The sequence below is a fragment of the Dryobates pubescens genome, chromosome 4, assembly GCF_014839835.1.
Source record: "Dryobates pubescens isolate bDryPub1 chromosome 4, bDryPub1.pri, whole genome shotgun sequence".
In the NCBI taxonomy this organism is placed as follows: domain Eukaryota; kingdom Metazoa; phylum Chordata; class Aves; order Piciformes; family Picidae; genus Dryobates; species Dryobates pubescens.
In genome coordinates, this window is record NC_071615.1 from 418500 (window position 1) to 439621 (window position 21122).

General features: G+C 61.6%; 3 protein-coding genes and 1 non-coding gene across 4 annotated transcripts; 2 read left to right on the forward strand and 2 right to left on the reverse strand.

Moving 5' to 3' along the window:
* Nucleotides 1-265: 265 nt before the first annotated feature.
* NOXO1 (NADPH oxidase organizer 1) lies at nucleotides 266-3541 on the forward strand. The gene is made up of 7 exons (XM_009897197.2): nucleotides 266-340; nucleotides 447-510; nucleotides 926-1106; nucleotides 1333-1526; nucleotides 2172-2285; nucleotides 2594-2711; nucleotides 2935-3541. Exons 1-7 carry the CDS (start codon nucleotides 266-268, stop codon nucleotides 3539-3541), a joined length of 1353 nt encoding a protein of 450 aa, XP_009895499.2.
* Nucleotides 3542-4351: 810 nt separating this feature from the next.
* Nucleotides 4352-16403, reverse strand: TBL3 (transducin beta like 3). The gene is made up of 22 exons (XM_054180260.1): nucleotides 16345-16403; nucleotides 16140-16191; nucleotides 15953-16045; nucleotides 15482-15529; nucleotides 15075-15216; nucleotides 14081-14165; nucleotides 13305-13472; nucleotides 12954-13029; nucleotides 12590-12686; nucleotides 12019-12215; nucleotides 11082-11223; nucleotides 10871-10929; nucleotides 9910-10013; nucleotides 9223-9373; nucleotides 8548-8778; nucleotides 8182-8252; nucleotides 7754-7910; nucleotides 7270-7328; nucleotides 6248-6351; nucleotides 5853-5924; nucleotides 5235-5393; nucleotides 4352-4467 (listed from the first exon to the last, which is right to left on the reverse strand). The coding sequence occupies exons 1-22, from the start codon at nucleotides 16383-16385 to the stop codon at nucleotides 4355-4357; spliced, it is 2421 nt and encodes an 806-aa protein (XP_054036235.1). The 5' UTR covers nucleotides 16386-16403; the 3' UTR covers nucleotides 4352-4354.
* Nucleotides 16404-16990: 587 nt separating this feature from the next.
* Nucleotides 16991-17115, reverse strand: LOC128897223 (small nucleolar RNA ACA64). The gene has a single exon (XR_008462242.1). It is a non-coding gene; the product is annotated as a small nucleolar RNA ACA64 (small nucleolar RNA).
* A 552-nt stretch (nucleotides 17116-17667) lies between these two features.
* RPS2 (ribosomal protein S2) lies at nucleotides 17668-20966 on the forward strand. Its single transcript, XM_009897220.2, has 7 exons — nucleotides 17668-17842; nucleotides 17962-18051; nucleotides 18467-18574; nucleotides 19025-19198; nucleotides 19279-19438; nucleotides 20440-20531; nucleotides 20826-20966. Exons 1-7 carry the CDS (start codon nucleotides 17687-17689, stop codon nucleotides 20901-20903), a joined length of 858 nt encoding a protein of 285 aa, XP_009895522.2. The 5' UTR covers nucleotides 17668-17686; the 3' UTR covers nucleotides 20904-20966.
* Nucleotides 20967-21122: the final 156 nt, after the last annotated feature.

Below are 21122 nucleotides of genomic sequence, written 5' to 3' on the forward strand. Positions count from 1 at the left end.
AAAGGTCTTCTCCACTCTGTGCCTCTGCTGCCTTCCTGTTCAGTGCCACAAATGCCTCCTGGTTTCCACACTGCCCTGCCTGGGGCCCTGCAAGGAAGGGAATCTTTGTGCAGCTCTGAGCCTTAATTAAATCTCTCACCCCAGCCGTGCAGCCTGGAGCCAGAGCTAAACCACAGCTCCTTTCAGAGCTGAGTGCCTGAAAGCATCCAGCCTTGAGCACGGTGATTAAGTCCTGCCCTGCCCCCTTTTCTCTCCCCAGAGCTACATGATGGTCGTGTCCTGGTCAGACCAGAACAACCTTCTCATCTACAGGACGTTTGAGGACTTCAGGAGGCTCCACGTAAGTGAACATCTCCCTGCAACCAGCATCCTGGGGCCGGGGGGGAAGGAGCCCAGCTCCGTGCCAGGCTGCTGCAGCATCACTGCTCTCTTCTGCTCACCTTTAGAGACAGCTGAAGAGAAAATTCCCCTCTGAGAGTGGCTCAGTCAGGAAAATCCCCAGGTTTAAAGGTAAGGAGAAGAGACCTCTGGGGGAGCAGCAGGACAGAGCTGCTGGGGACAGCTGCAGCTGCTGCCTCTGGGCCTGGCTTTGCTCCTGCTCCCAGCGTGGTGCTGCTGGGTCTCAGCAGTGTGCTTGGGCCTGGCTCACACCCAACCCAGAAAGGCTTTTTCCCGTGGGTAAACGAACCTCACACCTCAAATACTGCCCTGGCACCACTTAGATGTGACTGAAGATCAATCCTCTGAGAGAATTGATCAGGTGCTGGTAAAATGATAGGGAGGGAGAGGGAGCTGCTGTTGAGGCTTCCCACAGCAGCCTGGGCAGGGAAGGGGCAGGGAAGGTCACCTCTGTGCTCAGACGAGAGGAGCTGCTCCCAGGGCACCCAGGCTGTCTCACACCAGCTTTGCCCTTGGTACCTTGAAGATGCAAGTGTGAAGCAGAGGAAGAGTGGGAAGCCAAACAGGAGCCTGGAGGTACTGAAAGTGCTGGAAACCTACTCCCAGAAGCTGCTGAAAACAGAGGCTCAGATCTCACAGGGGGAAGAGGTGATTCAGTTCTTCAAGGCACAGACTCAGGACCTAGATCCCTCCTTTCCTAAAGACAGGTAAGGGATCACCTCTGCCATGTGGCCAGAGCCAGATCTGCCCCAGCTCTGCTCTGTGTTGGGGCCTTGGTGGAGCACAAAAGGAAAGGGCAGCAGAGCAAGGAGGCTCTGCTGATCCCAGAGCTTCCCTCAGCCCCCTGCACAGAGCAACTGACCCAAACCAGCACTAACCTCAGCCCTCCCCGGGAGTTCTTCCGTGGGCTGATGTTGGACTTCACGTTTGCAGCCTTGTGATCATGCCTTCAGAGATGGGAGGAGCAGAGAAAGCCCAGAGAGGGAAGCAGCTCCCTCCCATCACATCCCCCCAGGCAACCCAGAGCTACAGGTGCATCGAAGCCTTTGAAACCAAAGACACAAAGAACAAAGCTTTCCAGGTCACCCGGGGGGACATCCTTGAAGTGCTAATGAAGGACAGGAGTGGTAGGTGGCACAGGGCTCCTGGGGGGCAGGTGATGCAGGTTGAGCTGGGGGCTGGTGAGGAGCTAAAGGGAGCTGGGTGGGTGGCTGGATTCACACAGGTGCCAAGTCAGCTGCTCCTGCCTCAGAGCTGAGCTGCCCCCTCCCAGGCACTGCCACGGGCTGGGGGGCACAACCACCCCCTGAGCACTCCAGGCCTGGGGCAGAGTGGCTGGAAAAGCCCAGCAGCAGAGGCCCTGGGAGGGTTGGTTGACAGCAGCTGAGGATGAGCCAGGGAGCGCCTGGGCAAGAAGGCCAGCAGCAGCCTGGCAGCAATGGTGTGGCCAGCAGGGCAGGGGTTGTGCCTCTGTGCTGGGCACTGCTGAGGCTGCAGCTTGAGTCCTGGGCTCAGTCTGGGGCTCCTTGTTGAGGTCCAGAGAAGGGCAACAGAGCTGGGGAAGGGTCTGGAGAACAGGTCTGGGAAGGGGCAGCTGCGGGAGCTGGGGGTGTGCAGCCTGGAGGAGGCACAGGGGGAGACCACCTGGCCTCAGATGAGATTGTGGTTGGCCTGGATGAGCTTCAAGGTCTTTGCCAACTGCAACAGTTCTCTGGTTCTGTGACTCCTCTGCCTGCAGGCTCTTGGAAACCTTTTCTCTGCTCTTTCTGTAGGCTGGTGGCTGGTGGAGAACACAGACAAGCAGCTGGCCTGGTTCCCAGCCTCCTACCTGGAGGAGATCGATGTCCACAAGGACATCCAGAGTGCCTTGGCCTCCAAGGAGGAAGGTAAGTCTGCTTCTGCTCCCTGGGGCACCACCACTCCTCCCTCAAGAAATGAGTTCTGAACCCCCCCAGCCCTTCAGCCTCTGCTGGGGGCTCCTGCCTGCAGCTCTGACTGCTGGAGCTGGCTGTGGGGCCCTGAGCTCAGTCCCACAGTGCCCCACAGCTCCTGCGTGCTGCCCAGGGCTGCCAGGCTGCTGTGGCACAGGGCTGCAGGCAGCCTCTGCCCTGCCTGCAGCCTCTGCCCTGCCTGCAGGCAGCCTCTGCCCTGCCTGCAGCCTCTGCCCTGCCTGCAGCCTCTGCCCTGCCTGCAGGCAGCCTCTACTTCGTGGTGCAAGCCTACGAGTGCCAGGAGGCAGATGAGCTCTCGCTGAGCAGCGGGGTGCTGGTGCAGGTGCTCAGGACCTCTGACAATGGCTGGTGGCTGATCAGGTGAGACCAGGAGACCCTTCCCAAGCCCTCCTGCCTTAGGGGAGCTGCTGCCCTGCTGCAGGGCTTCCTGCCTGCCTCTGCCCAAGCTCTCTGCCCTGGCCTAGGGATGGTTTCCCTCCCTGGGCCGAGTCCTCACCTGCCTCCCCAGCTGCCCTGCCCCTGCCCCTTGCTGTGAGCTGGGAGGAGGCTTCTCCTCAGCCCTGCTGTTCACCCTCCCCCTCAGGTACAACGGCAGCACTGGCTACGTGCCCTGCCTCTGCCTCAGGCCCTACAGGAACCCTCACCACAAGCTCCAGACCGCCGTAGACTGGGGGCTGAACGCCTCCACCCCCAGCCTCTGCTCCTCCCTGGAGGAGGCTGTAGGACACCCCAGGGTGCAGGTCTGCTCCTCCCATGCTCAGACTGAAGAGGAGCTGAGCTCTCAGAGGGGCAGGTCAAGGTCTCTGCCCAGAGCCAGCTCCACCCCAGAGCTGGAGCTGGACAGTTTGTCCCTCAGCTCAGGCAGCAAGGAGCAGGACAACCTCCTCGGCCGGCAGCCCAACTTGTCAAGGTCTCTGCCCGAGGTGGAGCAGGCCAGGAGCTGTGCCCCGGGCCAGCACTCGGCCACGCACGGCAGCAAGGCCCCAGGCCTCAGCCACAGGGACAGGAACGATTCTGGCTTCGTGGAGTCGTCTGCGGCCGAGCTCAGCCCTCCCCCGGCCGGCGCCGTGCCGCGGGTGCCCGCCCGGCCCTCGGCGCAGCAGATCCTGCAGCGCTGCAGCACCGTCACCAGGCGAGCCCTGCAGTGCTGCTCACACCCAGCCCCCCAGGCTCTGCCCCCCCTGCACTAGAGCCCCCCACAGCCACAGGCCCCCTCCTCCCCACGGCAGCCCTGGGCAGCAGCAGGGGCAGGAGGCAGCTGCTGGGCGACGCCGGCCTGGGGGGCTGGGGGGGTCTGAGTGGTTCCATGCAGGGGAGGGAGACTCAGAGGCCACTTCAGGTGCAGCTGGGGAAAGCTTTTCTCTGGCTTGTTCCTTTTGGTTCCTCCCCACAGAGGGGAAGGGGCTGGGGTCCCTGTCCCCCCAGGCAGGGGCAGGGGCTGATGTTGTTCTACTTTTTGTACAGTTTGGTCTTTTAAAATAAAACCCTTTGGAAGGTCCCCAGGGCTGGGGCCCAGAAGTGCCACCTGGAGCACTGAGAGGCTCTCTCTCCCTCCCTGCTCTCACCCTTGGTGCTGGGCTCAGGTGAGAGCCTCCTGGCTCGGCCCAGGCTGTGCTGTGCTCAAGAGAGGGCCAGGCTGGGCCCGGGGTCGAGGGCCAGGCTGGGCCCGGGGTCGAGGGCCAGGCTGGGCCCGGGGTCGAGGGCCAGGTTGGGCTCTGGGCTGTGCTCTGACCTTGGCAGTGCATCTTTAAAGCCCTGCCAGGGCCAGGTTCTTCTGTGTCTCCCCAAGTGCTGTTTAAATGTCTGGGGGTGGAAAGCCAAAGGGGAGCCAGGGTTTGGCCAGGGAAAGGACCCTCCCCAGGTTCAGCCAAAGGAGGCCAAGGGAGGACTTGCTTTACAAACTCAACTGTTAGAAGTTTACTACAAAAGCCAGGAGCAGGGCAGCTGCCAGAGCTGGATGCAGAGCGGGGCCCTGCCCCCCCTGGGCAGCTGGAGGGGAGGGGTCACAGAGTCATCTCCTCCTGCTGGGGCACCTCAGCCAGCTTCATGTTCTGCCAGAGGAAGTCGACGAACATGGAGGCCTGCAGCAGGCGGCTCAGCCTCTGGAAGTGACGCTCTGCCGAGAGAGGACCCCTGGGGAGCTGCTCTGGACCCCCAGCACAGCCCCCTGCAGCCAGCAGGGGCAGCCCCAGCCTGGCCTGGGAGGGTGCAGCTCCCAGGGCCAGGCTCCCACCACCCTCTTCTTTCTCTCCAGTCCCTCTTTCAGTTCAAGCCCTCCCCCTGCTCTGTCACCACAGGCCCTGCTCAGAGCTCTGCCCCCAGCCTTCTGCTCAGCCCTTCCAGCACTGCAAGGCCACCAGCAGGTCCCCTGGAGCCTTCTCCAGGCTGAACAACCTCAGCTCTCAGCCTGGCCTCCCAGCACTGCTGTGGCTCCTCTGGCCCTGCTCCCCCAGGTCCCTGTCTGTGCTGTGCTGAGGACCCCAGAGCTGCCCCAGCACCGCAGGGAATCCCCTCCCTGCCCCTGCTGCTGGGGGCAGCCCAGGACAGGGCTGGCTCTGGGCTGGCAGCACAAGGTGCCAGCTCCTGCCCAGCTTCTCACCCACCAGCACCCCCAAGCCCTTCTCCACAGGGCTGCTCCCCAGCCCTTCATCCTCCAGCCTGTGCTGATGCCAGGGGTTGCCCCAGCTCCTGTGCAGGACCTGGCACGTGGCCTTTGTGCCCTCCTGAGGCTCACCCAGGCTCACATGCCAAGGCTGCCCAGGTCCCTCTGGATGGCAATGCCCTGGTTAGCACCAGAGGAGGGACAGCTCAGCAGCAGGGGGGGCACAAGGCCTCTCCTCTTTAGCCCAAGGCAATTCCCAGCACAGGGGGACCACCACTCACCAGTGTAGGGCAGCAGGGACTCCACAGCAGATTTGATGCCCGAGTACTGCAGGAGGCTGTCAGGGGCTTCATGCCTCAGGAGGGTCTCCAGCACAGCCTGGGCCTCGTGGCAGTTCCTGGAGTTGGTGTTCCACGTCACCAGGAAGCTCAGCACTGCCTCTGGGGAGGGAGGAGGTGTGGAGCCCTCAGCTGTGCCACTGCTGCTGGCACACAGGAGACACCAAGGCAGAAAACCTCTCCTGTGCCTTGCAGAGCAGTCAGCTCCTGCACACTGCCCCTGAGGAGCCAAAAGGGGCAGAAAGGGCTTGGGCAGAACCATTCCTTGAGCTGTCCCCAAAAGCTCCAAAGCAAGGGGGTAAAGGCCACTCACAAGTTGAGGAGGAGAAACTTCTCTGGTGTGAGGCTGCTGGAGGCCTGGAGCAGGCTGCCCAGAGAGGCTGTGGAGTCTCCTCTGGAGAGCTTCCAACCCCCCCTGGGCACTGTGCCCCTGGGCAAGCTACTGTGGGGCTTGGGCTGGGTGATGCCCAGAGGTCCTTTCCAACCCTCCCATGCTGGGGTGGTTCTTCTCACCTCAGCTGAGAACCAAGCCTGGAAGATCTCAAACCACTCTGCACAAACCTTTCTGATCCCTCCTCAGCTGAGCTATGGTCTCTTCCAGCTGCTTCTTCCCATCAGGTTCCTTGAGGATGGCTGCAGAAAGGAGGAATGGAGACCATGGAGACCCCAGCCCACAGCCAGGCTGAGCAGGGAGAACATTCCTCACCTGAGGCAGTTTTGTTTGGGGAAACAGGAATCAGAGAGTGCCTTAGGTGGGAAGGGACCTTCCAAACCCAGCCCCCTGCAGGGCCCCAGCCAGAGCCCAAACAACCCGGCCTGGGGTGGTCCCAGGGTGGGCAGTGCCCCATCCCCCCTGGGCAACCAGGGCCCAGTCATGACTGAGAGGGACATGGGAGGCCCTCACGTGGGCAGCCTGGGTGTGCCTGGGAGAGGCTGTGGGGGCAGGGGGGACTCACCCTTGAGCACAGTCAGCACCGTGTGAGGGCGAGCCAGGGAGATGGCCAAGCCCAGGGCGCGCAGGAAGCTCCTCTCCTGCAGCAGGTTGGAGAGCTCCTGCTCCCTGGAACACAAAGCAGGGCCCAGGGAGGCAGGCAGGGCTGGCTAGACCCCTGCACACAGCAGGCAGGCAGGGCACTCCAGCAGGCAGTGCTCTGGCAGCCAGCTCAGCCTGCAGGTCAGTGCATGCCTCAGTGCCCAGGGCCTGGCACCCTCAAGGGTGCCCAGAACCATCCAGTGCTGGCTGGAGGGAGGGAAAACCCCTCTGGGGGTTTGATTCTGCCTGCTCCAGCAGTGAGGGAACATGGAGCTGAGCCAGACTGAGAGCAGCAGGGCAAGGCTGGCACAGGATGACAGAGCAGGTCCAGCCCTTACCCCAGCACTGCCAGGGCAGCACCACCCCACAGCCCTCAGCACCACAGCTCTGAAACCCCTCCAGCCGTGGGGACTCCACCACTGAGGTCTCCCCAGGCTCACCACCCCCAGCTCCCTCAGCTGCTCCTCCCCAGCCCTCTTCTCCAGACCCTTCCCCAGCTCTGTTGCCCTTCCCTGGACCCCCTCCAGCCCCTCAAAGTCCTTGGGGTGCAGAGCCCAAAACTGAACCCAGGACTCAAGGTGCAGCCTCACCAGTGTCCAGCACAAGGACACAATCCCTGCCCTGCTCCTGCTGGCCACACCATTGCTGATCCAGGCCAGGCTGCTTTGGGCCACGTGGACACCCCCTGGGCTCATCTTCAGCTGCTGTCAACCAGGACCCCCAGGTCCTTTCCCACTGGGCAGTTTCCAGCCACCCTACCCCAACCCTGCAGCACTCATGGGGTGGCTGTGACCCAAGTGCAGCACCCAGCCCTTGGCCTTGCTGGAGCTCATCCCAGCAGCTAAATGCAGACTGGGATCAGAGAGAGCTGGATGGCTGCAGGTGAGCAGAGCTGCCTCAGGCACTGTGCCCTTCACAGCTCCCCAGGGCACAGGATCAACTTACTTTATGATCTGCTCCTCCTGCTTAGCCTGCTCCTCCTTCTCCTCGATTTCTGTGACATCCTAGAACCACCCCAAAACAGAGCTGGGCTCAGAACTTGCTCTAAGCCTGGGAGAAGAGCCCTCAGGTGATGAGCAGGCCAGCAGCAAGGCTCAGAACTTGCTCTAAGCCTGGGAGAAGAGCCCTCAGGTGATGAGCAGGCCAGCAGCAAGGCTCAGAACTTGCTCTAAGCCTGAGAGAAGAGCCCTCAGGTGATGAGCAGGCCAGCAGCAAGGCTCAGAACTTGCTCTAAGCCTGGGAGAAGAGCCCTCAGGTGATGAGCAGGCCAGCAGCAAGGTCTCTAGGTCAAGTCAACCCCCCCAAGGTTGCCTCTGAGCCAGACTCCAAGTGCAGAGCATGAGCAGAGGTGCTGCTGGGTGCAGCAGTGAGGAGCAGCCAGCGAGCCCCTGAGCTGCCCTGCCCAGAGAGCACACAGAGCCCTTGGTACCTTCCAGAGGGTGATGCAGGAGTCACTGGACGCTGTCACAACCATATCATCCTGCTGGTTGGAGTGCAGACCCCAGACTTTATCCTCGTGGCCATCCAGTGTCTTCACACACTCGTTTGTTTTAATAGTCCAGAGCTTCAGGAGGCCATCAGAGCCCCTGGGGCAGGGGGACAGAGCAGCGCTGGAGGGACGCAGCTGCACCCTGCCCCCGGCAGGGCCTGGCCTGCCCCAGCCCCCTGCAGCAGGGCACAGCAGCCTCCTGCCTGCTCCCCAGAGCAAGCCCCTGCACAGGGCCCTTCCCTCTCACTGCTGCTGCCAGCTAAGGCCTCTCTGATGGAGTCCCCCCCCCCCCCCTCACCCACCGGGCCCCCCCCCCCCCCTCACCCACCGCCCCCCCCCCACCCCCCGGCCCCTCACCCACCCCTCACCCACTGAGCAGCTGTGTTCCTCGGCTCACGAAGATGATCTTCAGGACAGAGGCATCGTGGCCTTCAAAGGTCTGGAAAGCAGAGAGAAGTCTCCAAAGGGTCAGAACCACTGCAGGAGTGGTCAGGGGCTGGCAGAGGCTGCCCAGGGAGGTGGAGTGCCCAGCCCTGGAGGTGCTCAAGCAGCTGTGGCCAGGGCTGCGTGGGGCTGGACTCGCTCTGGGAGGCCTTTTCCCACCCAGACAGCTCTCTGACCTCACAGAGCCTGCAGAACAAGGCCAGGCCTGCAGAGCCCTCCCCGCAGCAGGGCCCCGGCTCTGCTGCCCAGGCCCCAGGGCAGCCCTGCCCCCGGCGCTCCCAGCGCCTCACCTTGAGGCAGCTGAAGTCCCGCAGGCTCCAGAGCTTCAGGGAGCCATCAGCTGAGGAGGTGGCCAGCACCTGGTCCACGGGGGAGAACTGCACACACCAGATGCCGCGCCGGTGCCCGGCGAAGACGCCCAGCAGGGAGCAGTCCGCAGCGGCCCAGAGCTTGGCCAGCCGGTCCTGCGAGCCCGTGGCCACCAGCCGGTCGTTGGGGGACACCGCCAGGCTGTTCACGTCCTGGGGGCACACGGCAGCCTCAGCCCCTGCTCTGGGGGCAGGCAGAGAGGCAGAGTGCAGAGGGGAAGGAAGCGCCTGCAGCCCAGAGAGAAGGCTCCAGGGAGCCCTCAGAGCAGCCTGCAGGGGCTCCGGGAGGGACTGCAGACAAGGGCTGGGGGTGCCAGGAGGAGAGGGGATGGCTCTGAGCTGGGAGAGAGGAGACTCAGGCTGGAGAGGAGGGAGAAATTCTGTGCAGTGAGGCTGGGGAGGCTCTGGCACAGGCTGCCCAGGGAGGCTGTGGCTGCCTCCTGCCTGGGGGTGTTCAGGACCAGGCTGGATGAGGCCTTGAGCAGCCTGGGCTGGTGGGAGGGGTCCCTGCCCGTGGCAGGGGCTTGGGGCTGGATGGTCTCTGGGGTCCCTTCCAAGCCAGCCCCCTGCAGGACCCCGGGGTAGGGGCAGCTGTACCTTGCTGTGGCCCCGCTGGGTCACTCTGGCACGAAGGGTCTCTGGGCTGCAGACCAGAGCAGCTTTTGCCCTGGTAGTGAGGGACTCTGGGATGTCCCAGATCTTGATTGTGCAGTCCTGGCTGCTGGTCACCACGAAGCTTTCCTTCAGTCTGGAGGCACAAAGAGGCCAAGGGTAAGGAAGCAGAGCAGTGGCTCCCCCTGCACAGAGGTCAGCTCCCTCCCTGCTGGGCCCTGCAGGTGGTCACTCGCTCTGCTGGGCTGGGAACCAAAGTGCTTCAGTGGTTTTCTGAAGCTGCTCTCACTTGATTTAGGTCCCTGGGATGGCTCCCAGCAGTTCAGCCAAAAGCCAAAGCACTGCCAGCTCTCCCCAGCCACAGCTACACTGCAGCTCCTGAAGAGCCGAGCTGGGCTCCCAGGCTGTCAGGCAGCAGGAAGGAGCTGCCAGAATCCCCTCCAGCAGCACCTGCAGGGGCATTCCCTCCCCTCCCCTCCCCTCCCCTCCCCTCCCCTCCCCTCCCCTCTCTCCAGGCCACTCAAGCCCTGTCTGGCAGCTCCTCTCCTCAGGCAGAGCAGGAGTTAGGCTGGCAAAGCAATGCCAACCTGCCAGCTGCTGGGCACAGAGGTGTGCAGCAGCCCAAGCCACCACCCTGCAGCCCAGAGCAGCAGCCCCAGCTGGTTGCCTTACCTGGAGCAGGAGACGGCCCCCAGGCCGTGGGCATGGCCCAGCCCCCGCGCCACGCAGGCCACGCTGCCGTCCGGCCGCAGCCGCCACAGCCGCAGGCTCCTGTCCTGTCGGGGCACACAGTCACCCCTCTGCCCCTGCTGGGGGCCTGCCAAGGGCCAAGCCCCCGGGGCCCCAGCCCACCCACCAGCCCCTGCCCAGGGCTGGCGAGCAGGGGCAGCCGAGCAGGCCCTGGGCAGCCGCTGGATCCTTGCTGGCTCCCAGCACAGCCTCACGAACAGCTCCTCAGCACTCCCACACTGAAGACATCCCTGAGCTCTGATGCAAGGGCAAGACATCTCCTCCCAGGCTAATCAAACACAACCAATCTCCCCTCCCAAGGGACAAGGGACAGTGGAAGGGACAGGAAAATGCTCAGGGGGCTGGAGCAGCTCTGCCCCAAGGACAGGCTAAGGGAGCTGGGGCTGTGCAGCCTGCAGGAGAGAAGGCTCCAGGCAGACCTCACAGCAGCCTGCCAGGACCTGAAGGGCTGCAGGAAGGCTGCAGAGGGACTGCTCCCAAAGGGCTGCAGGGACAGGAGCAGAGGCAATGGTTTGGAATGAGAGCAGAGCAGATTGAGATTGGATGTGAGGAACAAGTTCTGCCCCAGGAGGCTGCTGGAACACTGCAGCAGGTTGCCCAGGGAGGTGGCTGAGGCTCCAAGCCTGGAGCTGTTCAAGGTGAGGCTGGAGAGGGCTCTGAGCAGCCTGCCCCAGGGGAGGATGTCCCTGCTGGCTGCAGGGCTTGGACTGGGTGAGCTCTGGAGCTCCCTTCCAGCCCAAACCCTTCCATGCTCCTATGTGAGGGATGTAGCAGACAGGACCCCAGCTGCTTGAAAAGCCTTCCTGCATCACCAAGGAGGAGCCTGAGGGGCCAGAAGGTGACCAGCAGTGAAGGTTCCTTAAACGAAGACAAAGTGCCAGACCTTAGCACAGCTGACGAACATCAGACCCTTCCTGAAGACATCCAGAGCAAGAACTGTTTCTGAAGAGAAGAAAACACAAGAGCTGGATGCAAACAAACCCTGCTGCAGCCAGGCACCAGAGCTGTGTGGCTCCTGAGCCTGCTCACTGCTGGCTGGGGCACAAGGGAGAACTGCCACCCATGTCCCAGGCGAGGCAGAGCTGAGCACACACCTGTGTGGCCATAGAGGATCTGGCAGTGGGATGTGGCCAGTTCAAAGACCTTCAGCTGAGGGCTGTTGGTAGCCACCACGATGTGGGAATCACCTGGGCCAAGGAACTTGACATCCAGAACCTCATCATTGTAACCTGCAAGCTGAGAGTGGCAGAACAGCAACAATTCAGCTGGTTAAAGAGAGACAGAGAACTGCTGGGGAGAGCCCAGGGGAGGCTGCAAAGCTGCTGAGGGGCCTGGAGCAGCTCTGGGAGGAGCAGAGGCTGAGAGCCCTGGGGCTGAGAGCCTGCAGCAGAGCAGCCCCAGAGGGCAGCTGAGCAATGCTCAGCAAGAGATAAAGGCTGGGGGGCAAGGGGCTGGGGCCAGGCTCTGCTCAGTGGTGCCCAGGGACAGCACAAGGGGCAGGGGACACAAACTGGAACCCAGGAGGTTCCATCTGAGCAGGAGAAACTTCTTTGGTGTGAGGCTGCTGGAGGCCTGGAGCAGGCTGCCCAGAGAGGTTGTGGAGTCTCCTCTGGAGAGATTCCAACCCCCCCTGGGCACTGTGCCCCTGGGCAAGCTGCTGGGGGTGCCCTGCTGGAGCAGGGGGGTGGATGGGTGATCCCCAGAGGTCCCTTCCAGCCCCCCCATGCTGGGATGCTGTGAGAGGTCTTGAGTGGCTCCCTGCTCACTGAGGCTGCATTGCTGCTGTCACTTTCATGCAGTGCTGGGAGGAGCAGTGCTGGTTTTGCAGCACAGAAGCTGGAGCACAGGAGGGACCCCTGGCCTGCTCTTTCTTTTCCTCCTGTTTGCTGCACACAGCCCCCCAGGGACAATGGTTTCTGCCTTGTGAGCAAGGAACAATGCAAGGCCAGGCAGGAGACAAGGAGAGCCCATGGCAAAGCTGACCCTGGAGGATGGATAAAGGAAGAGGAAAATGAAGGCTGGAGTTGTTACCTGCTTCTTGAGCTGAAGGGTTTGAGCATCATAGAGCACAATGTTGTGCTCCACAGAGACTGTGAGAAGCTCCTTCCTGCCAGGCACAAGCAGGCACTGGGTGAGGCTGTGCTCGCTGGCCTCCTCCTTGGGCTCGAAGGGCACAGCCTGGCTGTACACACAAGCAGCTGTGGCAGCTTCCCAGACCTTCAGGACACCTGAAAACAAGAAGAGAAGTTGTCTGCCCCAGCTGTGATCACCCAGGTGCTGCCAGCCAAGCTCTGTCCCTGCCTCCTGGGAAAGCCACACAGCTTTAGGGCAGGACTGGGCAGAGATCCAGTCAAAGGGACATGAAGGGCCACAAGGTTTTATTTCCCCAGCCTAACCCCAACTTCCACCTGCAGTTTGGAAGCACAGGCAGCTCCCCAGCACCCCTGATCAACCCTGCCCCACCACTGCTAGCAGAAGGCAAAGGAAGGCTCTGCTCTCCAGCCCCAGGCTTGCACCAAAGCTCTCACTCCCCAGGGCCAGCACCTCAAGAACTGTCCTCTCCCAGCCCCCAGATGTGGCAGCCACGTGCCAGGGCACTCACCTTTGCTGCCAGCTGTGACAAAGTGCAGGCCTTGTTTCTTGACACCCAGCTGAGAGAAATCTCCCTCCTTGGGCAGCAGGACAGCAGCTTCCACACTCTGCAAGAGAGTTGGCCAGGCAGCAGCTGAGCTGAGGGACTGGAGCCTCACTCCAGCACCCAGAGCTGTGCAACCTGCCCAGACACAGCCACAGCAGGAGAGGAGAGACAACAAACAGCTCCAGGCAGGGATCTAAGCACTCTGGGAAGCATGAGGAAGAGAAATGAGACTTCACAACAGAAAAGCAGCTAAAGAGGGAGAGGTTCTGTAGGAACCTGACCCAGAACCCACTCAAGCCCTCGAAGGGCCCAAGGACTGCAGCCTCACCTCATAGACAGGCACAGTGCCTTTGCTCTCTCTGCTCTGCAGGTCCCACACCAGGCAGACTTTGTCACGGCCAGAGCTGCAGGCAAGAGAGCAGCTCAGAGCTCAGCCCCTCCAAGCTCCAAGTGCAGATCTGGAGCTGGGGGAGTCCAGCACTCCTCTGCAGAGGCCCATGTGGGACAGCATCACGTGGCAGCACAAGCTGACACCCCCACTTGCTCCCTTGGGTGGTTAAACAGAGGCAGCAAAGCCTCTCGTCCCAGCAGAGCCCTGCCAGCCCTGCCCCAGAGAAACAGCCAGGCTGTGGCAGGAGGCAGGGGAGGAGAGGAAGGCAAAGGCCCTGCAAGGCTCTACCTGAGGAGGGTGTTCCCATCTGCAAAGGCCAGGGAGGTGACAGCACTGAAGTGCCCACCCAGCACGGCCACACACTTGCTGCAGCCCAGGTCCCAGATGCGGATCTTGTAGTCGATGGAGGAGGAGAAGAGCTGCAGGCAGGAGGGGTCAGGGTGGAACTCCACCAAGCTGCACAGAGGGAGAGGCACTTGAGCAGGGCAGGAGGCAGCCTCCTGGCACTCACTCTACAGAGCTTGACAGATTAGCTGATGCTAACCTCTAAGAGGACTCTGGAGGCCTTCACTTCCTCCAGCACCACCAGAGACGTTTACCCCTGAGCTCTGCCAGCCCCTCCCTGCTCTGGGAGCTCAGCAGTGAGCAAGCACCAAAGCTCTGCACCAGCAGAGTGGGCAAACACTGCAACAGGCTGCCCAGGGATGTGGTTGAGGCCTGGAGCCATTCAGGATCAACCCTGATGGGGCCCTGGCCTCCCTGCTCCAGGTGGAGATGTCCCTGCAGGGGGTTGGCCTGGATGACCTCCGAGGGTCTCCTCCAACCTGTGACTCTGTGACCCCACTGCAATCCCAGCAAATTGCTTAACCAAAGGCTCTTCTCCAGGCTGAGACTGGTCCCAGCCCTGCTCCCTCACCAGACAGCTCCAAAGTCAGGAAGCAGAGGAGCTCAGCCCCTGCTCAGAATGGGCTTTTACAGGGCATCAACCCAAGACCCCTCACATCAGGCCCAGCAGCCAAGCACCACACTGGCACCAGGGGCCAAGAGAAATGATTCATCCTTACTGTACAACTCCTGAGGACCCTCTCAGGTTGTGAGTGCAGTACTGTTTGATCATATCCCAGATCTTAATGGTGCTGTCACAGCCACCTGGGGACAGAAGGACACACAGGAATGAACCCTGGAGCAGAGGCCAGGTGACCAACATTCAGCAACTGCAGAACCTCCTGGGCAGCCAAAGCAGCAGAAAGGAGGAGTCCAGTGGAAAGCCCACCCCAAGAGAAGCTCCCAGAGCACTTCCAAGGTTGAGAGCTGGGCAAACCCCTCCTGGGCACAGCCACACCTGAAGCAGAGTTAAATTCCAGGTCATGGCTGATCTGCTGGAGGCCCTCTTCTACACCAGAGCAGCTGGGCCTGGTATCTATCAGCATTTTACTCAGTGTATTTTAGGCAGAATATTGAAACCCATCACTTGTGGTCTGCCAACACACAGCTTCCATCTCAGTGAAGCCTCCCTGATTCTGCTCAAGCTGAGGAAACCTCAGCCTAACCTACTCAAGAGCAGAGCTGCTTGGTGTCATTCCCACTCCAACAGTGACACCTCAGAATCCCACCCTGGTGACAGTGGAAGGGACCTCTGCAGACCTTTAGCCCTTGCTGAGCATTGCTCAGCTCCCCTCTGGGGCTGCTCTGCTCCAGGCTCTCAGCCTCTGCTCCTCCCAGAGCTGCTCCAGGCCCCTCAGCAGCTTTGCAGCCTCCCCTGGACTCTTTCCAGCAGTTCCCTGTCTCTTGAACTGGGCACAGTACTCCAACTATGGCCTCTGTAGGACAGAGTGGAGAGGGAGAACCTCCTTCAACCTGCTGGCCACACTCTTCCTCATGCACTGTAGGACCCCACTGGCCTCCTTGGCCATGAGGGCACAGCGCTGGCTCACGGCAAGCTTGACCATCAGCACTCCCAAGTCCTCCTGCAGAGAGCTCCTTCCCAGCAGGTCCTGCACCTGTGCAGGAGGTTATTCCTCCCTATGTGCAGAGCTCCCTGCTGCAGCAGAAGCCTACCTGTGGCTAGCAGAGTGGAGGTGGAGTCGAAGGCCATGCTGGCCACGGGCGCGGTGTGCACTGCCCTCCAGCTGCGGACACATCGCTCCTCTCGCCAGCTCCACTGCCTCAGCAGCAGGGCTCTGCTCCCTGTCACCAGCATCTGGGGGAGAGACAAGGGAAGCAACATTAACTACTCACCATGGACCCTTCAGTACCTGCCCACACAGCACAGGAGACAGCTCTGTGACACTCAGGGTTCCTCTGACTCAGAGCTGCGAGGGGACAGCGATGGAGGCTCCAGAGAAGACCTCAGCAGAGCTCTCCAGAAGTGCAAACCAGTTCCATGGGGAACAACCTCCACTGCTCCCTGGCTTCACCAGAAGGCCTGACAGAGCAGCCCAGAAAGCCACAAAGCAAACACACACCTCATCATCAGGGCTGAGAACAAATGAAGTGATATCCTCATCTTCATCCTGTGCACATGGAAAGCAAAAAGGATAAAGGTTAAACCACCTGTGGGGTGCTCCCAGGGCTCCCTTCTCTCACAAAGCCAAGTTCAAGGTCCTAAACACGGGTCAGGAACAGGACACAGGGTGATGGTTTTCAACTAAAAGAGGGAGATTCAGCCTAGAGAGATGGAAGAGATTGTTTCACTGAGAGGGGTGAGCCCCCAGCCCCTGGACTCTGTGATTCTTTGTGGTTTTGCTGACACTGAGCAGAGTCAGTGGCACTCATCAAAGCACACCAGCACCACCCGTCTGTGTTTGCAGCCATTCTCTTCCCTCCCTCCACCTCTCACTCATGGGAGCGCTGGAACAACAGCTGTAAAGCACCCCAAGAGCCCTGAACCCCCCTCAGTGGCTCCATTCCCCGTGAGCAGAGCTGGCTGTCCTCACCTGCTGGAGGCTGCGCAGGGCTCCTGTCTCCACATCGATGACGTTCAGCTTGGTCCCGCAGGGACAGAACATAAACTTTCCATCTCGGCTTAGCTGGAGAGAAAGGAAATGAAACCCAGGAAGGCTACAGAACCGCGGGACGGGACACCTCCAAACCCCCTCCTCGCCGCCTGAGGTCGAGCATTACCTGCACTCTGCCTCCTTTGTAGAAGGGCTCAATCCTCCTCGACACGGCATAGCTGCAAGGGACAGACAGACACGCGTGTACCGGCGACTGGATCCCACCCGCGGGGCCCTGCTGGCTCCTGCAAGCGAAGCCGCAGGGCGGCGCGGCCCACGCTCACCCAGCGCCATGGCTCCCTCCTCCCCAGCCCGTCCCAGCCGCTCCTCACTTGCTCTTGAAGCGCACGGGGCTGGTAGCGGCGGCCTCCATGGCTCACCCCGCGGCGCAACGCGTGCCGCCCGCTTCCGAGTGCGCCGGGGTGCGTCACTTCCGGCACACGCCACTTCCGGCGCACGCAGATAACGTCATCGGAGACGCTGCGGGGTGCCTCATCCGCCCCAGGCGCCTCCGGTGTGGCGGGGGAAATGCTCCCCATGGCTCGGTGCCAGAGCAGCCCGCGCTGTGCTGCCAAGCGCTCCAGAGCGCCTCCCGGCGGCGCATCCCCCCGGCAAGCCCTTCACGGCACGGATGGCTTTCCCCGCTCCAGCCACGGGGAAGTGGGACTGCGGAGCACGGGAACGAAAATGAACGTGACGAACAAATTATCACAGAATTAATCTTTATTGCATACGAAGGCAGGTAAAAACTTCAGAAGGGTCCAGTTGCGAATACTCCACCATCACTCACTCCAGCAAGGCTTTCACTAGCGGCAAGAGGGGAGACGGGGCCAATCCCTCCTGCCCGAGCCCCAGCCGCAGATCAGCTCTCTCCGCTCTGCGCTCCCGAGCCGCGCTCAGCACCTGCTAACAAAGAGAAAGTTAGCTCCGAGAGACAGCCTCAGCACGCATTGATCTCTGGCACCCACTCGGTACAGGGGCTATAGGAACATGGGTTTCATTCCCCACACTTCGCCGTGGGTAATAAGCTTAATGTTCCCGATGCTGTCGGCACAGTTATCTCACTAGGGGCCACAGGAGACCCCAAGTGATTTTCAGACTGCGCCTGGTACCCGCAAGTAACGAGACCCCCGAGACACCTTCCTAGGCCACTTCCCGAGACCTTCATCTCCACTAATAGAACAACAGAACTCCCCAACAGCGATCTTTAAAAGCTCAAAGAGCGTATGAGGTAGGAGACGCCAGGCTCCCGCAGTACCGTACGCCCTCACCTGCTGCCGCCGCACCTCAAACACAACCACGCCGCTGCGCTCCCCTTAATAGCGCAGGCGGCGCTGCCGGCGGCGTGCGTGCCCCGCAACCTGTATAGGCAGGCAGAAGGCCTCCCCCGCGCCGCTGTGTATTCGGCATTCAGCGCGCAGGGCTCCCGGGGATGAACTCTCGCGATACTCGCGCACTATAAAAGGCGAGCGCCGGAGCCGCGCGGCCTTTTACTATACGAGAACACGTAAGTGAGGCGGGAGGGAGCCGCGGTGGAGCGGTGCGGCCTACGCCGCATCCGTGCCCATCGGGGCTGCCGGTGGCCCGCGGACAGCCGTTCTCGGCGGTATCGGTCGCCGCCGCGTTGGCAGCGACGGTGCCGTCCTGCCTAACGCGCCCCTCTTTACTCTAGCAATGGCGGACGACGCCGGTGCTGCGGGAGGTGCAGGAGCGGCCCGAGGGGGCTTCCGCGGCGGCTTCGGGACCGGGCTGCGGGGCCGCGGGCGTGGCCGCGGGAGGGGCCGCGGGAGAGGTCGCGGGGCCCGGGGAGGCAAGGCCGAAGATAAGGAAGTAAGTGAGTGCCGGGGGCTGTGCTCCCTGCTGGAAGCTGGGCTGGACAGGGAGCTGGCTCCCGGGGGTGCTGCCGCACCGTGCTGCCCGTGACCCTGCGCCATGGCTTCCTTCCCTAGTGGATTCCTGTCACCAAACTTGGTCGCCTGGTCAAGGATATGAAGATCAAGTCTCTCGAGGAGATCTATCTCTTTTCCCTTCCCATCAAGGTAAGTGACCGTGAGGGGTGGCGTGCAGCAGAGCCCTCGGCTGAGCCGCGGCGCTCAGTTGCTATTCACTGTTGGAAGTGCTCCGGTTAAGCGTGGCTCAACTCAGGTCGCTCACTAGCAGAAGCTGAAGACCATGAAGTTGCCTGCAGTGAAGGGTGGAGGCCTTCTGCATCCCGTGGAGGTGGCAGCAGGCTCTTCAAGAGTTTGTGTAGCAGTGCCACTCGGTGACGGGGGAGAAGGCTGAGTTAGGTTGGGTTGCTGAGTCAGCTCGAATAAATGGGTCTCTGAAGGTTTAAACACGTACTGCTACAAACAGATGTGTGTGGGCTTGTTGAGGTGGAGCCGCCCCTGGGCTGCGTGGCTCTTGCTGCAGTGAGTGGCCACGGGTGGGTAACCGGCCTGCTGACTCCTGCAGGAGTCGGAGATCATCGATTTCTTCCTGGGCTCGTCCCTGAAGGATGAGGTGTTGAAGATCATGCCTGTGCAGAAGCAGACTCGTGCCGGCCAGCGCACCCGGTTCAAGGTAGCCATCCTCATCTCCCTCCTGCTTGGACTCGGTGCCGTTTGCTGCCCTTTCTGGGTCTCACAGTAACAAAACCGTAGAGTCCAATAAATCCCTTGGGGGGTCGGGGGTCGATTTGCGTCCTGGCAAAGTTTTAACTATGAAAGCCAAAAACCTCTCCAGCACAAAGGGAAGTTTTGCTTGGGCAGCAGGTGGCTCTTCAGGGGCGATGGTGGAAAGAGCAGTTTGGGGTGTCCAGGAGCTGTGCTTGGGGATCAGTGGGGCTGGAGAGCAGCCCGAGGCTGTGGCAGGGATTCAGATCCCACTTCCTCCATCGTTGGCTGGTTTGGGCGGAAAGATGAGCTCTGCAAAGTGGGTCTCCTGGCTTGGGTCTGTTCGGTGCTGTGGCTTCTTGCTGAGACCTGGGAGGGTTGCCCAGGCAGCCCCTGAGAGCTTCTCCCTCGGCCCCAGGCTTTCGTCGCCATCGGGGACTACAACGGCCACGTGGGGCTGGGTGTGAAGTGCTCCAAGGAGGTCGCCACTGCCATCCGCGGGGCGATCATTCTGGCCAAGCTCTCCATCGTGCCGGTGCGGAGAGGCTACTGGGGCAACAAGATCGGCAAGCCCCACACCGTGCCCTGCAAGGTGAGGCCGGCGCCGGGCCCAGCCGCGGCCCTGCCCCGCGCTGCGCTCGGCGGCCGTCAGCTGGTGCTGTGTCCCCGCAGGTCACCGGCCGCTGCGGCTCTGTCCTGGTGCGCCTGATCCCGGCCCCCCGTGGCACAGGGATTGTGTCAGCCCCTGTCCCCAAGAAGCTGCTGATGATGGCTGGTATTGATGACTGCTACACCTCGGCCCGGGGCTGCACTGCCACCCTCGGCAACTTCGGTGAGCTGTGGGTTGCAGCCTGGAGATGTAGGCCCTGGGTTGGTCGTTTGGTTTGTGCAGGTGGAGGGAGGGCAGCTGAGACCAGGCCTGCAGTGCTGGGGCCAGCTCTGGTGTCCTGAGGAGCACAGGAGGGAGAGGGACCAGAGGGTGCCAGAGCTGTGATGGGAGGGCAGGAGGCCTTCTGCTGTGAGGCCAGGCTGAGAGAGTCGGAGTTGTTCAGCCTGGAGAAGAGAAGGCTCCAGGGAGAGCTTCTGGTGGCCTTCCAGGGCTTGAAGAGGCTGATGGGAAAGCTGGGGATGGATTTCAGAGCAGGACCTGCTGTGACAGGGTGAGGGGTGGTGGCTTGAACTGAAAGAGGGAGATTCAGGCTGGAGATAGAGGACTCTAATATTCTGAGGGTGGTGAGACCCTGACCCAGGCTGCCCAGAGGTGGGAGCTGCCCCATCCCTGGCACCACCCCAGGCCAGGTTGTGTGGGGCTGTGAGCAGCCTGCTGTGGTTGGGGCTGTCCCTGCTGGCTGCAGGGGGCTGCGCTGGAGGAGCTTTAAGTCCCCACCCGAGCCAGCCTGGGAGCCTCTGATTACCATTCCTGTCATCACCTGGGGCACAGCACAGCCTTTTCAGTCTGTGTGAGCTCAGACCATGGGCAGGGTGAAGCAGAGCCCTGTGCTGCCCCTTGCCAGGGCTGCTGCTGCAGGGCTGCTGCTGCAGGGCTGCTGCTGCAGGGCTGCTGCTGCAGGGCTGCTGCTGCAGGGCTGCTGCTGCAGGGCTGCTGCAGGGCTGCGCGGCGTGCTCTGCATCTCCCGATCTGCGCGGTTGCCCTTGCGGCCGTAGTGCAACTGTCGTAACTGGCGAGAGAGAGCAGCTGGAGCTCTGGGGGCGAATCAGAGAGACCTGCCGTGGCCTCCCTGTGCCAGCCTGAGCTCTACACTCCTGGAGTGCCTGGGGGCTCCTGAGTGGGTTTCCAGAGCCGGGATGTGACCGTTTGACCTCTGCCCACAGCTAAAGCCACCTTCGATGCCATCTCCAAGACCTACAGTTACCTGACCCCAGACCTCTGGAAAGAGACTGTGTTCACCAAGTCTCCTTACCAGGTAAGAGCACTGCTGCCACCTGCAGCCCAGGCCTTCCCCTTCCTCCTCCTTGAAGCTCAGCTGCTGCCAAAGCATTTGCTGGTGCTGCAGCCAGAGCAGGCCGGGGCAGGGGGCACTCTGCAGGGCATTGTTCGGAGTGCTGCTTGAGAAGGGCATTTGGAGGGCAGAGCAAACAAGAAAGCTTTGGAAGGGAGTTGTGTCTGAACTGCAGCCCCCATGAGCTGGGACAGGAGCACTGGGGAACCTGTGCTGGGGCTGGAAAGGGAAACCAGCATCTTTGTTATTGCCTTCCAGGAGTTCACTGACCACCTGGCCAAGACCCACACCAGAGTCTCTGTGCAGAGAACCCAGGCAGCTGCTGTGGCGACATGAGAGGGTTTTGTGCAGGAGAATAAAAGGATCAGTGAACAAGAAACTGCTGTGGTGGGATTCAGTCTGCTGGGGGCTTGGCTGGGCTCAGAGTCTGAGCATCTGGAATGAAACAGCCCTAGAAAACACTGGGCTGGAAGGGGCCTCTGGAGATCATCCTGTCCAACCCCCCTGTGTCTCATGGAGAGCCTTCTTCACTACTGATGGGGTGGAGCAGCAGCT